At 43.7% G+C, this 16,281-nt stretch overlaps 1 protein-coding gene across 3 annotated transcripts in view; it reads right to left on the bottom strand.

Annotated features, from left to right (window-relative positions):
- tepsin (TEPSIN adaptor related protein complex 4 accessory protein) overlaps positions 1-16,281 on the bottom strand; it is a 50,747-nt gene that overhangs the window by 14,548 nt on the left and 19,918 nt on the right. For all 3 annotated transcript variants that reach the window (XM_038776613.1, XM_038776614.1, XM_038776615.1), the window contains 6 exons: positions 15,706-15,773; positions 15,415-15,499; positions 3,442-3,513; positions 1,246-1,446; positions 775-943; positions 30-143 (listed from right to left, as the gene is read on the bottom strand). In XM_038776613.1, coding sequence (XP_038632541.1) covers positions 30-143; positions 775-943; positions 1,246-1,446; positions 3,442-3,513; positions 15,415-15,499; positions 15,706-15,773 — 709 coding nt within the window. The remainder of the gene's footprint in view (positions 1-29; positions 144-774; positions 944-1,245; positions 1,447-3,441; positions 3,514-15,414; positions 15,500-15,705; positions 15,774-16,281) is intronic.

Here is a 16,281-nt window from a genome sequence, read left to right as displayed (position 1 = left end):
AAATGACTTATTAGCAGAATCATACTCACTCTTTGATAAAATGTTGTATTTCATCTCTAGTCAGAAAAACTTTTGATCCCTGGGTTAGGTTGTTTACCAAGGCTATTTCCTGTATGCAGTCATTCACATTTATCGATTCAACTCTATTGACCAGAAATCAAAAAAAATATAAGCTTCGAAACACAATTTAAATTTTCCAAACAATCCCAAGCTAAACTTAAATTATAGTCTTGTTCCCATTGGAAAATGTATTGAATTATATGGTAACTAAAACATTCGCGTATTGGGAAGACAAATTGAACTTTTAAATGCATAAGTACATATATCTATTTATATACGCTCACCAATACACAAAATTCAGACAAATTAGCTCGACTAAATATGGAGTTGCTCTAACTACAGGGACTTTTAATCTTTTATATACACCCACATTGTATCAAGCCTCTGTCTGTTCGAATGTTCAACACTGAGGGAAACCCAACAGGCATTGATTAAAGGCAAAGAACTGAAATACGTTAAGCATTTTCATACAAAGACCAGAATTAAGTAGAAATCTGATTCGCTATTCACACTCCTCAAGTGTAAAAAAGAAACTCCATCATCGAGCTCTTGTGTTCCCACACCATCTGGTACTTATTTTTTTATATTTTCAAATATATCTGTTGTTGCACTGTGACCGAAAGACAAGTTCTACTTCAAGTTTGTACTTGTATTTAACTTCACTAACTGGAACTAAACGCTCATTAGCAGACTTAAATTTTCATATACTTTTACCTTTCCATTAAGTCTCCGCTCTCTCTGCTGCCCCCTGATTGGCTGTCTGTACCTGCTTTACTATTGCTGCCATCGGAGATATAATTAGTCTGTGAGGAATCCTGGGAACTGTGCCCACTGTCACTTTCTTCCCAGCCTCCCCCTGGCAGACCTGCTTGATGATGAATTGCTGTAAAGAAAAATAAATCATAATGATACCAAAGCCAAAGCTGTTTTTCCTTTGTGTACAATGTTCTAACGTTTTCCAAGTACTTTGTGTTCCCTTTTCAACTTTATTTCAAGACAAGCCTTAGTTTAATCAAAGGCAAAGAAAAAAAAATTATTCTACTTTATTTTTAGGTTAATGGAATTCTAGTTAGCATGGGAGAATGAGAAACTGAGAGGGGATTACCTCACAGCCCTTTAAATTTGTCCGGAGGTGTGCATTGTTCAAATGAATTAACCCATTCTAACTCGGGAAGATGAACTTACCTTTTGTACTGTGTTTAGCAACAGGACTTTTAGAAACTGGTTTCAGCTCTTTTCCTTCAGAGACGGTTGACAATACTGGCTGGTAGCCCTCAGCATGATAATGGTTTCCACGATTTCTGGGGCAATCGTGAGGAAGTACAGCATTCGCCATAACTTCTGCTGCTTTCTGTATCTTATTAAGAATTGCACCACCAGCAGAACCTGATAATAATATAAACATTATTTTTAATTGCTATGATTTAGCAGCCAGACTTGGTAGCAACACATGGTACAGGCTGAGACAAGTACAGTGCCAATAAATCGGGGGGAAAAAGCACATTTTTACTGTACTGTATTCTAATCTGTATTCCACTGGTATTGCTAGTCTAGTTTAATGCAAATCTAGTTACATAAAACAACTTTTTAGTCTGTTGCCAATTTATGCATAGGGAAGCATTTACTTCTGTAGTCTATGCATTCCTGGGGCCAGTACATCAGAGACACATTAGAATGTACGGTTGAGGACACTGTTCAGACTAGTGTAAAAATAAAAGATACGTTATTTGTGAAACTTCAATAAACAAACCATCCTGCAGTATTTGGTACCATTCCAATTGAAAGCCACAACTAACATTAAATGGTTTGTTTTTCTGAATTTATATTGCAGATAGAAGACCTTCCTCCTCTAGCTGCATGCACACTCTAGTTTCAACCCAAGTTGTTTGCTAATTTATTAAATGTTCATCTAGTTAATATGACTAAATAAAACACCTATCTAGTCCAGCACATTTCAAGGTCAACCATGACGAGGCCACAGTCAATTCTGATAAGCTCCTTTTCACATCTGATTTCAAAGCCAGTGTGCTTGAATAACACTGAAAAGGTGCAAGGAGAATGATTATTGTGTCAATCACACAGCTATAAAGTGGTTTCTCCCACGCTCAAGGTGCCTGGTCTGGTTAAAAGAAAAACACTCAAAATCGTTTATAGATAAAATGTGGTTAAATTGTCGATTCTGGTGATAGATTAACTAGTAACACAAAGAAATCCCGTTATTGGACAGATTACTAATACCAAAAACTGCACATAAATAAAATTTAGTTAGCCAGTTGTGGCTTTCGAGATCTGATCATCCAGGCCGAATTCTAGCTAACCCCATTTTAAACAATACAAGGGCAATAGAAATGCTGCAACAGATCAGATTTAGACCAGTAAGACATTTTGATCACTATTCAGGAACACCAATTTTGTCCATCAGTATTTGGCATTAAATAGGTGTTTCACCATGATAAAAGGCAATTTCCTTCTTCTCCCTTGAAATGCAGCCAACCGTGTTAGGTAGCATGATGTAAGAGATGGCTTCAGGATTCAAACTTGGAAGTTGTTTAGGAAATGCTGGCGCTGCCACTTATGATAAGTTATATGAAACCTGTTTAATTTGAACTGAAATGGCAAACACTGGAAAATAAACAGGGAAGGTTTTCATCTCCACTGTCTGGATGTAATGAAAGTTGAACAAGTTGCACAAACGGCAGGTGATTGTGCAGCCAAAGCGCTGCTGAGTCAAAGAGAAAAGCGTACTTCACAGAACAAGTCACTTAAAACAAAAGTGAAAATCCCTGTAAACATTTTGCAGGTGATAAGAACAGTTGTATGGCAAGCGATTACAATTTTCTGAAAAGAAATCTCAAAACAGACAGCCGTAGACTGAGTAAAATATCCAAACAAGAATAATCAAGTAGATATATGCACGGGGCAGCACGGTGGCACAGTGGTTAGCACTGCTGCCTCATGGCGCCGAGGTCCCAGGTTCGATCCCGGCTCTGGGTCACTGTCTGTGTGGAGTTTGCACATTCTCCCCGTGTTTGCGTGGGTTTCGCCCCACAACCCAAAGATGTGCAGAGTAGGTGGATTGGCTATGCAAAAATTGCACCTTTATTGGAAGAAAAATGAATTGGGTACTTTAAATTTATTTTTTTTAAAGTAGATATATGCATGCAGCAGCACAATCAATTATGTCTTAATAAATGAAGGCTGAAATAGCGCAGGTTTGGCCTCAGTCTAATTATCATCTAACAATGTCTGGAAAATCAAGATATTGAGTCTTTGCCAGGTTTTCCTAGACAAAAGAATATACAATTCATGACTGAATCGCTGACTGCATTGCTTTAGGCAAGACTGGAGTACTCTGTAGCAGAGATCTGTTTCTGCATTTACCTGAAGATGTTTTCCCTGCTGTGTGCCCAAAGCCTTGCATTGTAGAGCCAAATGAAGGACTTGAACCCATTCCTGTAGAAAAACAACAAAAGTTTGCATTGCATTAGTCTTATACATGTCTCCTCAGTTGGAGTACTGAGTTGACATTTGACCTTAAATCATCTTAAGCTTAGATAAGTTCTAATTCGTGAGTTTTTTATTTGCAATGCATCAGTGGTGAGCAAAACAATTCCTTCATCTAATCAATATTATGAATTAAACATTACTGTATACTTGGAAGATAAAGATTCCCTGGAAAATTATCTTTTTAAAAAGTGAGACAATTTACATAAGATATAGGAGATTCAGACCATTCGCCCCATTTAGTCTGCTCCGCCATTCGATCATCGCTGATATGTTTCTCATCCCCATTCTCCTGCCTTCTCCTCGTAACCCTTGATCCCTGTATTAACCAAGAACCTATCTATCTCTGTCTTAAAGACACTCAGTGACTTTGCCTCCACAGCCTTCCTGTGGCAATGTGTTCCAGAGATTCACCACCCTCTGGCTGAAGACATTCCTCCTCATCTCAGATTTAAAGGATCGTCCCTTCAGTCTGAGGCTCTTCCCTTTGTTTCTCATCTCTCCTTCTAGTGGAACCATCTTCTCCACGTCCACTCTATCTAGGCCTCTCAGTATTCTGGTAAATTTCAATGAGATACCCCTCATCCTTCTAAATGCCATCAAGTACAGACCCAGAGTCTTCTAATGTCCCTCATATGACAGGCCTTAATTCCCAGGATCATTCTTCTGAACCTCCTCTGGATCTCCTCGAAGGCCAGTACATCATTCCTTAGATACGGGGCCCAAAACTGCTCACAATATTCCAAATGGGATCTGACCAGAGCCTTATACAACCTCAGCAGTGCATCCCTGCTCTTGCAGTCCAGCCCTCTCAAAATTAATGCTAACATTGCATTTGCCTTCCCAACTGCCAACTGAACCTGGATGTTAATCTTCAGAGAATCCCGAACAAGGACTCCTAAGTGTGCTGCAGATTGCACACCAGCTCCGAAAGCGGGACGTGGCCAGGGAGATTGGGGGAGTGACGGATAAGGCTGGGAAGGTGGTGCGGAGGGGAGTAGATGTTAATGGGGTCTTCAGAGACTTCTATGGGGAACTGTACCGGTCGGAACCCCCGGTGGAGGGGGGTGGAATGGGGCGCTTCTTGGACAAGCTGCGATTCCCGAGGGTGGAGGAGGAGCAGATGGAGGGACTGGGGGCGCCGATCGAGCTGGAGGAGGTGGTCAAAGGGATAGGGAGCATGCAGTCGGGGAAGGCGCCGGGGCCGGACGGGTTTCTGGCGGAATTTTATAAAAGGTATTTGGACCTGTTGGGCCCCCTGTTGGTCCGGACCTTTAACGAGGCAAGGGAGGGGGGGGCTTTGCCCCCAACTATGTCACGGGCGCTGATTTCCTTGATCCTGAAGTGGGACAAGGACCCTCTGCAGTGCGGGTCATATAGGCCGATTTCGCTGCTAAACGCCGACGCTAAGCTGCTGGCAAAGATCCTGGCCACTAGAATAGAGGATTGCGTGCCCGGGGTCATTCATGAGGACCAGACGGGGTTTATGAAGGGAAGGCAGTTGAATGCGAACGTGCGAAGGCTCCTCAATGTTATTATGATGCCGGCCATGGAAGGGGAGGCGGAGATAGTGGTGGCATTGGATGCGGAGAAGGCCTTTGATAGGGTTGAGTGGGAGTATTTGTGGGAGGTGTTGGAGAGGTTTGGGTTTGGGGAGGGGTTTATCCGGTGGGTGAGGCTGCTCTACGAGGCCCCGATGGCAAGTGTACCCACAAATAGGAGGAGGTCGGAGTACTTTCTGCTGTACCGGGGGACGAGACAGGGGTGCCCCCTGTCCCCCCTGCTCTTCGCGTTGGCGATTGAGCCCCTGGCCATGGCATTGAGGGAGTCAGGGAACTGGAGGGGTCTGGTGCGGGGTGGGGAGGAGCATCGAGTGTAGCTGTATGCGGACGACCTGTTGCTGTATGTGGCGCACCCGGTGGGGGGATGCCGGAGGTGATGAGGATTCTTAGTGAATTCGGGGGTTTCTCTGGGTATAAATTGAACCTCGGCAAGAGTGAGTTGTTTGTGGTGCATCCGGGGGATCAAGAGGAGGGGATTGGTAGGCTCCCACTAAAGCAGGCAGGGAAGAGCTTCAGGTACCTAGGGGTCCAGGTGGCTGGGAGCTGGGGGGCCCTGCACAAGCTCAACCTCACAAGGTTGGTGGAGCAGATGGAGAAGGCGTTTAAGAGGTGGGATATGTTACCGCTGTCACTGGCGGGGAGGGTGCAGTCCGTTAAGATGACGGTGCTCCCGAGCTTTTTGTTCCTGTTCCAGTGCCTCCCCATCCTTATCCTGAAGGCCTTTTTTAGGAGGGTCAACAGGAGTATCACGGGATTTGTGTGGGCGCATGGGACTCCGAGGGTGAGAAGAGTATTCCTGGAATGGGGCAGGGATAGGGGGGGCTGGCATTGCCCAACCTCTGTGGGTACTATTGGGCTGCAAACGCAGCGATGGTGCGTAAGTGGGTAATGGACGGGGAAGGGGCAGCATGGAAGAGGATGGAGGTGGCGTCCTGTGTGGGCACGAGCCTGGAGGCGCTGGTAACAGCGCCGTTGCCGCTCCCTCCAACGAGGTATACCACGAGCCCGGTGGTGGCGGCTACCCTCAAAATTTGGGGGCAATGGAGACGACATAGGGGAGAAGTGGAGGGCTCGATGGAGGCCCCGATACGGGGGAAACCATTGGTTTGTCCCAGGGAGCATTAATGGCGGATGTCTGGGCTGGCATAGGGCAGGGGTTAGGGGGTTGAGGGACCTGTTTGTGGAGGGGATGTTCGCGAGCTTGGGGGAGTTAGAGGGGAAGTTTGGGCTCCCCCGGGGAACATGTTTAGGTACATGCAGGTGAGGGCGTTTGCCAGGCAGCAGGTGGAGGGGTTCCCCTTGCTGCCCCCACGAGGGGTGCGGGATCGGTTGCTCTCGGGGGTGTGGGTTGGAGGAGGGAGGATTTCGGACATATACCGGGTAATGCAGGAGGTAGACGAGGCCTCGGTGGAGGAACTGAAGGGTAAATGGAAAGAGGAGCTGTGTGAGGAGATTGAGGAGGGGACGTGGGCGGATGCCCTGGAGAGAGTGAATTCCTCCTCTTCCTGTGCGAGGCTTAGCCTCATACAGTTCAAGTGCTGCATAGGGCCCACATGACTGGGACGAGCATGAGTAGGTTTTTCGGGGGCGAGGACAGGTGTGCTAGGTGCTCGGGGAGCCCAGCGAACCACGCCCATATGTTTTGGGCGTGCCCAGCGCTGGGGGAGTTTTGGAAGGGGGTAGCAAGGACGGTGTCGAGGGTGGTGGGATCCAGGGTCAAGCCAGGCTGGGGACTCACAATTTTTGGGGTTGCAGTGGAGCCTGGAGTGCAGGAGGCGAAAGAGGCCGGTGTTCTGGCCTTTGCGTCCCTAGTAGCCCGGCGGAGGATCTTGCTCCAATGGAAGGATGCGAGGCCCCCAAGCGTGGAGGCCTGGATCAACGATATGGCGGGGTTCATTAAATTGGAGAAGGTGAAATTTGACCTGAGGGGATCAGTACAAGGGTTCTTTAGGCGGTGGCAGCCTTTCCTGGACTTCTTGGCGGAACAGTAGGGAAATAGGCCGGCAGCAGCAGCAACCGGGGGGGGGGGGGGGGGGGGGGGGGGGGGGGGTTTGGATCGGTGGGAGGGAGAACCGTGTACATGGGTTTGTGGGATGTGGCGGGTGTTATCTCATTCCCTTTTGTTCTTTGGGCGTTCTTTTGTTTTTTTCTTTTGTTTGTAGTTGCTTTTGAAGTTGGGTGGGTATTGTTCTTGGGGTGTTAACGCGGTTGTTTTGTTAATAGAGTTGAGATGTTTATATTTTGTAAAAATGTCAATAAAAAAATTTTTTTTTTTTTAAAAGTGTGCTGCAGATTTCCGAAGCCTTTCCAGATTTAGAAAATAGTCTATGCCTCTATTCTTCCGACCAAAGTGCACAACTTCACACTTTTTCACATTGTATTCAATCTGCCACTTCTTTGCACTTCTCACTCTCCTAGCCTGTCCAGGCCCTTCGGCAGCTGCCCACTTCCTCAAAACTATCTGACCCTCTACATCTTTGTATCATCTGCAAACGTAGCAACAACGCCCTCAGTTACTTCTTCCAGACTGTCAATGTAGATCATGAATAATTGTGGTCCCAACACTGACCCATGCCGAAAATCACCAGCTGCCATTCTGAAAAAGACCCCTTTATCCCCTGGCCTTCTGCCAGTCAGCCGACCCTCAACCCATGCCAGTAGCTTGCCCCTAACAGTTTCAGTTTCCAACATAATTACTAGATGCTATTCCATCTGTAATACCAACATTCGAGAGCAATCCACTGAGCAATCAGCAATAAGAAACACAAGGAATAGTCATAAAGCTTATTATATTTCACACATTAAACATCAGAGAAATATTTAAAATTAATCCCAAATTAATTTTAGATTGGTTTATAGAACATTAAAATCCACCATTTCCCAATGTCTTCATCACTGAGAAAGCTAAGTGAATGTTTAAAATTAGGTGAATCATCAATTAGCAGAGCGCACAATTTCTACAAGGTTCAAAAGAACAATAAAGAAGTCAATATAAATAAAGAAGCAGCATTGAGAAGGCATCAACATTGGCTTTTGAAAGTATGCAGAGGTAGGAAAGACAGAGAGTGATAATGTCCCTAAGGGAGATAAGAAAAGACGAGGTAAAGAAAGTTATTATAATGTGTCTAATTTCAACAGAGTAAGAATGAAAGGAAGGAGGAGAGTATACAGAAGTAATCTATTTATCTGCAGTAAGGCATTGCAGAAATCAGGCAGAGGTCACTCAGTAAGAGAATTACGTTTTTTTAATTGGAAAGCAAAATACTGTTACAAAATAATGCTGGAAATCTGACATAAAAACAGAAAATTCTCTGTTTCTTCACAGATGCTGCCAGACCTGCTCGGCTTTTCCAGCATTGTCTGTTGTTATGTATGTTTATTGACATTCATTTTCCAGAAAGCTTGTCCGAAGTAAATCTCACCTGTGGCAAGCCTTGTTACCTAAAAGGCTGGAATATTAGATAATGGTAAAGTAAGACAGAATTATTTTTCTAATCTTATTAACTTTCATTTTTTGTCTCCAAACTTTTGGTCTCAAATGTTGTGAAGGAAGTGACCCACTGAATGAAGAATTGAGGTGTTAATTACGTTACTGAAGTAAAATTCAACTACATCAAGCAACATTTGTATCATTGCCAAAACAAACAGTCAACATAAGAGATAGAAAGCGCGGAAACTCAAAAAAAATCCTTGAATGCCTTACTGTTGGAAGAAAGCCAAACACCTGTAAGGAAACAAACAGTAAACAGCATGACCCACAAGGATTCTAAAAATAGATTGATAGGACCTTTCTTTAAATAATGTTTGTGTAGAATACAATGCAGCTAAGTTTTGGAACAGAAACAAAGACAATTTCTTAAACAGTCAACACAGACACAGAGGTCAGCCATGCTATGGACACAACGGGTTGCGTTCTGAGAAATTTCCCTTAAAAAGTTGAGATAAAGACGCTTCATACTATGAAGATATTATACTGGATTGTAAGTATAATCTTCTTCAAATCAATAATTGTTTAAATATCCAAATTGTTTCTTACGGTAGATTTGATTATTGTATGTAATCTTAATTAGAAGGGTCATGTTACAACTAGCTTTAATTGCCATCTATTCCATTGCTATAATTTAATCTATAACCGATTCCTACAATAAATATTAATAAACAAGTGTAAAAGAGTTGCAGTCTCATGCTTATTCTCATAACACTGGCTAAATTGACCTGAATCGCAACACGTTAAATTTGATTTGATTTAAAATACTCAAGGTCCTTGATTGAGCCCAATAAGCTACATTCACCAGGTGTGTTTAACTTCAACACAAGTAACCTTTTATTATGTGCAGTATTATAATTAAATGGACAGAAAATGTAACTGACTATTGAATACCCTTTTCACTACCCCTCCCCCCCTCGTAACTACCCTCACTCTCTAAACAGACAAACAACAGAGGAGAAAGGATGGTGAACCTGGAAAGAAAATATTAATAAAATAAAAAAATAAAGATCTTTGAAGCCACTGGGATCATTTTCAGTTAGTGGCTTTCCGAAGTTCAGTTTTTGTTTTGATATTACTTCCTTGTAGGTTTTAGATGGTGTCCTCTGCAAGGTCAACTACCTTTCTGTAGACTCAGGGTCATTCCAGGTTCACAGAAAAGGACGTGTCAGGCACTCACTGCTTTCAGAACAACAGAACTGTTCTTTCACTTCAGCAAGCAGGGAAAAGAGGGAGAGAGAGAAAGAGAGAACGGTCTAATGACTTTGCCTAGTTCTCTCAAAAAGCATAACGCAGGAACCAATCACTGACCGTTGTCAGGCAGAAGGCTGTCCCTGGCCAACCCACCGGTTACTAGTTAATCAATCGGACTTCCTCCAAAATTGGTTCCTAAGATCTACCCGATTCCGAAGAGTCTGACCTCTTCTCTCCAAAAACAAAATCTGGAACACTGGCAAGCAGGCTGTTTCAACTCGTCTTCTGCTTAAAGGCACATCCCGAATATGGGTCCATAGACCAAAAACAATTAAATGGACAAAGGGAATAAATGGTAAGGACTCTGAACACTATATCCTCGCAATCCCACATTTGGACAACAATAACTTAGAATTCTGAAGTTAGGATTTGCTGATATTGGCGAACTTAAGAGGAGCTTCTTCCGGAATATACCTGTATGTAGATTCTACCCAGAGATAACTTTACTGGTTTGAAAACTCGTAGGAGAGAGGACATTTCATTACAGGACTGAGTCTATAGCTGGTAAAGCTGACTAAGTTTCTTTACTAATCTGAAATTTCTCGAAGTTGAGGTTTTAAGCTAAAAATAAGTTTGACTGGGTAGGTTTACCTTGCTTGCGGGGGTATGGGTGCACATAGTAGAACTATTAACAATGTTACAGAAAAGTCAACTGGGTTTTGTAATATACAGCTCTTGTCAACATTTCTCCCAAGTTAGAACAATGTATTGAGAAGAAAAAGTCCTGACACAAAGTCCAGTCATCTTGTACCCACAGGCCGTACAATGCTTTCTCAAATTCTACCCTCAGATAGAGAATTTCATATGAAATGCATGAGGGAGCCCTTTTGTCTGAACAACGTTCAGAAGTTTGCAACTAAGGAACCTACAGCTTCTCACCACATTGTCCCTCAATCCTGCACAGCCTGCTTTTACTTACTTCCCAAATCCACAGAAAGGATTGTCTGGTGGGCCCACCATTTCAGCCTGTTTCTGCCCCACTGAACCTATTTCTTCCTATCTCAAATCCCTTTTTTTTCTCTCCTTATCCAGTCTCTTCCCACCTACATTTGTGATTCTGACACGCTACGTCAATTCTACAATACCTAGTTTCAGAGCCCTGTCTCCTCTTCACGATGATATTCAAACTCTCTACACCTCCATCCCCCGCCACCATGGTCTGAGGGATCTCCGCTTCTTCATTGCGCAGAGGCCCAGTCTCTATCTAGCATCCTCTTCCACCTGGCTGAACTTGTTCTCTCTTTGAACAATTTCTCCTTTAATTTATCTCACTTACTCCAAATAAAAGGTGCAGCTATGGGTACCCACATGGGCCCTAGTCATGCCTGCTTTTTGTGGGATATGTGAAGCATTCCTTGTTCCAGTCCTGCCAACTCCTTTTCTTGTATGTCAATGGCTGTATTGATGTCGCTTCCTGCTCTAGCCTGCAACTGGGAAAAATTTATCAATTTTGCTTCCAATTTCCACACTTCTCCCAGCTCCACATGGTCCATCTCCGATAATTCCCTTCTGTGATGATATGCATCACCGTATATACACAAGGGGTTAATGTAAATACACTACAACTAAGTAAACACTAGAGGGAGCACTGGAGATGTCATGATATGCAAACATACAGCTAATTAACACTTAGAATAGGACACAACCAATGAGCAGTCAAGACACCCAGAGATGGCATTACCACAAGGGGGCATTACACAACCCATATGAAAGGACAGGGCACACATGCTCTGCCTCTTTCCACAGACAGACATCTAGAGGCTACATCAGGGTTGATCAGAAGCATCACACCCAGCACGTGGCTTAGAGCAGACTGGTTTAGTTAGACTGAGTTACTACAGTTAGATTAGCAGGAGAGTAAAACTCATTTAAGAACTGTGTTAATAGTTCAATAAACATATTGAACTCATTACAAAGTCTGGACCTTCCTTTGTGAAAGCATACATCAAGGAAGCAGATTATGCTACACGAAGAAGCATAACACAGCACCTTCCTTGACTTCTCTGTCTTCATTTTTTGGGGATAGGCTGTCTACGAATATTTATTATAAGCCCTCGACTCCTACAATTACCTCAACTACAATTTTTCACACCGTGCTTCCTCTCAGGACTTTGTGGGCTATGCGAAGCATTCCACTCTCCTAGTTTCTCTATCTCCATCACATCTGTTCTGACAATGCTACCTTCCAAAACAGCATTTCCAGCATGCCTTCCTGTTTCTCAACTGGAGGATTCCCCGCCCCAGCTGTGGTTGACAGGGCCATCAACTGTGTCAGACCCATTACCTGCATTTCTGCTCTCACCCCTTCCCCTCTCTTTCAGAACGATGATAGGGTTTCCCTTGTCCTCAGCTTTGACTCCCCCAGCCTCCACATTCAAAGGGTTATCACCATCTTGACCTCCAGCTTGATGTCACCACCAAACACATCTTCCTCTCCCTTGTCAGCATATCAAAGGGACTGTTCCCTCCATGACACCCTGTTCTCTATCAGCTCCAAAACATTGTCCTCTTCCCACACAATCGCAGAAGTTATAGCATCTGCCTTTTTACGTACTCTCTTCTCAGTCCAAGGCCGCAAACACTCCTTCCAGGTTAAGCTGCACTTTTATGTGCACCTCCTTCTATTTAGTCCTCTGTATTCAAAGCTCACAATGTGGTCTCCACCACATTGAGGAGACCAAACACAGACTGGGTGGCCACTTTCTGGAACACCTCCATTCTGTCCACAAATATGACCCCGACCTTTCAGTTGCTTGCTATTATTCACCACCATGCTCTTGTGCTCATATTTTTGTCCTCGACAGTGAAGCCCAACGCAAGCTTGAGGAACAAAATTAGACACTTTACTGCCTTCCAGACTCAACATGGAGTTCAACAACTTTAAACTGTGAACTCTATCCTGCATTTTGTTTTGTTTTTGCCAATGCCAGCCTATATCTTGTTTTCATGTTTTGCTTTCATACAGATCTGTCCCCTACTTTGCCTTTAACACTTACTTTGGGCCTCTGCTTAGTTTCTGACAACCATTACCATACCCTTTGCTTTTTGCCCGATGACATCTTTGGTATTTTATCTCTCCCAGTCTCTAATCTATCTCCAACTTTCCTTTTTGCTCATCCTTTTTCAGCAGTATAAAACCCAGCACATTTCTGTACATCTCATCAGTTCTGAAGAACTCAAAACATTTCTCTATCCACATTATGCTGTCAGACCTGCTTGCTGAGTTTTTCTAGCTTTTTCTGTTTTATTTCACACATGCAGCATTGCAGTATTTTGCTTTTAATCCATAGGTAGCCCTTGATTTTGTCCATATAATTTCTTTGCAATAATTCCCTAATTTGAAAGATTTTATGTAAAAGTGGAATAACATTCCTAGCTTTCAGATATTTGTTATGGGTTAGTCAGTTTTTAAACACGCAACAAAACTAAACCACAACTGTGTTGGTGCAGATCCAAAATTATGAAATTCACATAAACAATTGCCAATTTTGAATTCAATGACTTGGACTATTTACTGAATCCCAATGCATTTATTTGTAGATGAAACTAATATGTTTTGTTCGGGGTGGAATTTTCAACAGCTTATTAAAACTATTTGTGCCGAATTGGATGAATCAAAGATATGGGGTGCGATTCTCCGCTGCCCACACCGGTTGGGAGAATAGCGGGAGGGCCTCCCGACATTTTTCACGCCCTCCCGCTATTCTACCCCCCCCCCTCGCCCGACCCACGTCACAAATCGGCGCTCGCCGTTTTTTACGGCGAGCGCCGATTCTCCGCGGCCGATGGGCCGAGCGGCCGGGGCTTTACGCCCGTTTTTTCACGGCAGCAAACACACCTGCTCGCTGCCGTCATACAAATGTGCGCTGGATGCCCGTTTGGAGCATCCAGAGGCCCGTTTGGGGCGGGAGCACCACCGTTATGCTCGGGAGGGGACAGGCCCGCGATCGGTGCCCACCGATCGTCGGGCCTGCGTCCAAAAGGGACGCACTATTTCCCCTCTGCTGCCCGACAAGATCAAGCTGCCACATCTTGTTGGGCAGCGATGGAGAAATGCGGAACCGCGCATGCTCGGGTTCCGTCAATGGCGTGATGACGTCACCCACGCATGCGCGGGTTGGAGCCGGCCGCGTGTCATCTTGGTCGGTAATGACGGTCGTTAAGGCCGCGACGCCGTGATTCCTGGGGTCCCGCTCCTAGCCCCGATGGGGGGGGAGAATCGGGTCCCGGGAACGGGCGTGAAGGCTGCCGTGAAACACGGCCGGTTTCACGGCAGCCTTTACAACTCTCCGCATTTGCGGAGAATCTCGCCCATGGTTTGCCAAAAACAGGCGGTTATTGAACCAGAGTAAAACTAAGTCCGTGATCCCCTCCCCCTATCAGGGAATCCGCTGGCCAATGGTAACCTGCCCCCACTGCCAAAAACCCACCACCAGGGTATGTGTATTTTGTATAGTTCACTTATTCTTCCATATTTAAATAGTTTGAAAGTTTGATGAACACAATAAAAATCATATTAATCCTATCTACATGTTTCAGAAAAAGCGATAAGACTAGTTAAAGAAACTGAACTTTGAAGAATATACCAACAAAACATTTATAAATGTACAGCATTGAAGTTTAGTGAGTGAATTGAACTGGAAATGGTAATGATTATGTATAAAGCAAAAATTGAATTATTGCCTGAAATTTTGCAAAATTGTTTCCTTTAAGGGATGATTGTTTTCAATTAAGAAGGAAAAGTAACTTCAATAAACATTATGTTCGTACTACTACAACAGGTGGAATTTTCCCGAATACCAGCAAAGGCCGATAGCGGCTGGGAGAGATGTTAAAGCCATGAGCACCAATGACAGCTTTCTCTACCGTATCATCCCGAACTTAGTAAAAAAACAAATGGTAAGGGCCAGGTTCCGTAACGTCACGCTGAGTTTGAAGGTCGGGCTGCCATTTTAAAATCTTGTCCCAGTGCAGTAGTGCTGAATATGACCCTCCCCATGCTGAGCGATGCATTCAGCCGAGCTCCTCTGGGAGGTCTGCTCGTCAGGTGCACGCCTTGAGAGACCAGTTGTGATTCACGCCAACATAAATGCACTTTCTTATGGGGGTGGATTCAGGTTTAGAGGCCTGATAGTGAGATGTTCATGTATGGAAATTATGGTCCCATCACATCATTGGCAGGGACAATCGCATCAAACTTTTACATCTTCACGAAACACGATTTGGGTCTCGCATGAGATTTTCCACTCACATCGCCAAACCCGCCAGAAACAAAATGGAGCAAAAATCCCAGCCCATGTGTATTTCAGTTTGTGGGGTGAATCTATGCAATGTTTTGGATGAAGACTTGAAAAAGTGTGCAGGTTTTAAAAATGTATAAGGATCGAATTCATAGTTTATGTGAAGTTAAGGAACAAGATGGTACTATTGTTTGTGTGTTTTATGGAGGTATTATTAGGATAATAGGAACACAAAAATGAGAAACCTATGTATCTTGTAACTGGAAAATTATCAAGTACTTCAAAATTTATGAACAGCAAACTTTACCTGTCGGTGGGTACGATCGGGAAGGAGACAAAGTACTCAAGGTTTTATATGGCAAAGCATCAGAGAACAACAAATTTGCTAAATCCTGCCAAAAGAAAAGGAGACATTAATCACTAGTTCCAGGGACTCCACAAACTCTTTGCTGTGCACCTCTCAAAATATGCACATAAATTAGAATAATCAGCATCACACAGAACTTATATCCTCAAGTTTCAAACACTGATCATTTGAAAACCTTTAAAATGGCTGGCAAGCTACACTGGTTAATTCCAGCCATAAGAATGTAAATACCTCTGCAGTTGTTCTCACCCTCTGGTACAGGGCATTTCCATGAAGTAGATCTGGAGGCCCACTGAAAACTAGCAGGGAAAAATAAACAGTCCAATAAATAATCAGACGTTACACAACAGAGAACAGTCAAGAGCATGAAATTATTTCATGAATAGGAAAAATCTTATAAATTAAAATATTGATAAGTTATTGTTTTATTCATGAACTACTACATTCTATTATAATTTTCTTTTGTGGTTCAATTCAAGACTACAATTTTAAAAAACATAAGAAGCTTGATATTTAAGAAAGGAATGATAATGAGAATACAGATAGATAAGGAAAAGGAATTTGCTGTGTCAGAAATAAACTTGAAATATAATGCAGGTGATGGGGGGTCCTGCCTATTGGCCAGAAACCAGTGAGAACACTGCGTTGCTTCTCTCCGGGAGGCCTGATACTGTTAAGAGGTAATCAGGCACTTACCTGCCGATTCTGGGCCTCCCATAGCAAAATGCAAATCTCGCTGCCAAGATCTTCCGGTCAAGCAGAGACCAGCAGCTCACAGTACGTGTAATGTCACTGAAGTGGTGGTCA

Source organism: Scyliorhinus canicula, chromosome 18 (genome assembly GCF_902713615.1).
Source record: "Scyliorhinus canicula chromosome 18, sScyCan1.1, whole genome shotgun sequence".
NCBI lineage: Eukaryota > Metazoa > Chordata > Chondrichthyes > Carcharhiniformes > Scyliorhinidae > Scyliorhinus > Scyliorhinus canicula.
The sequence above is the reverse complement of the archived record's forward strand: the minus strand, read 5'-3'. Positions and strand labels throughout refer to the sequence as shown.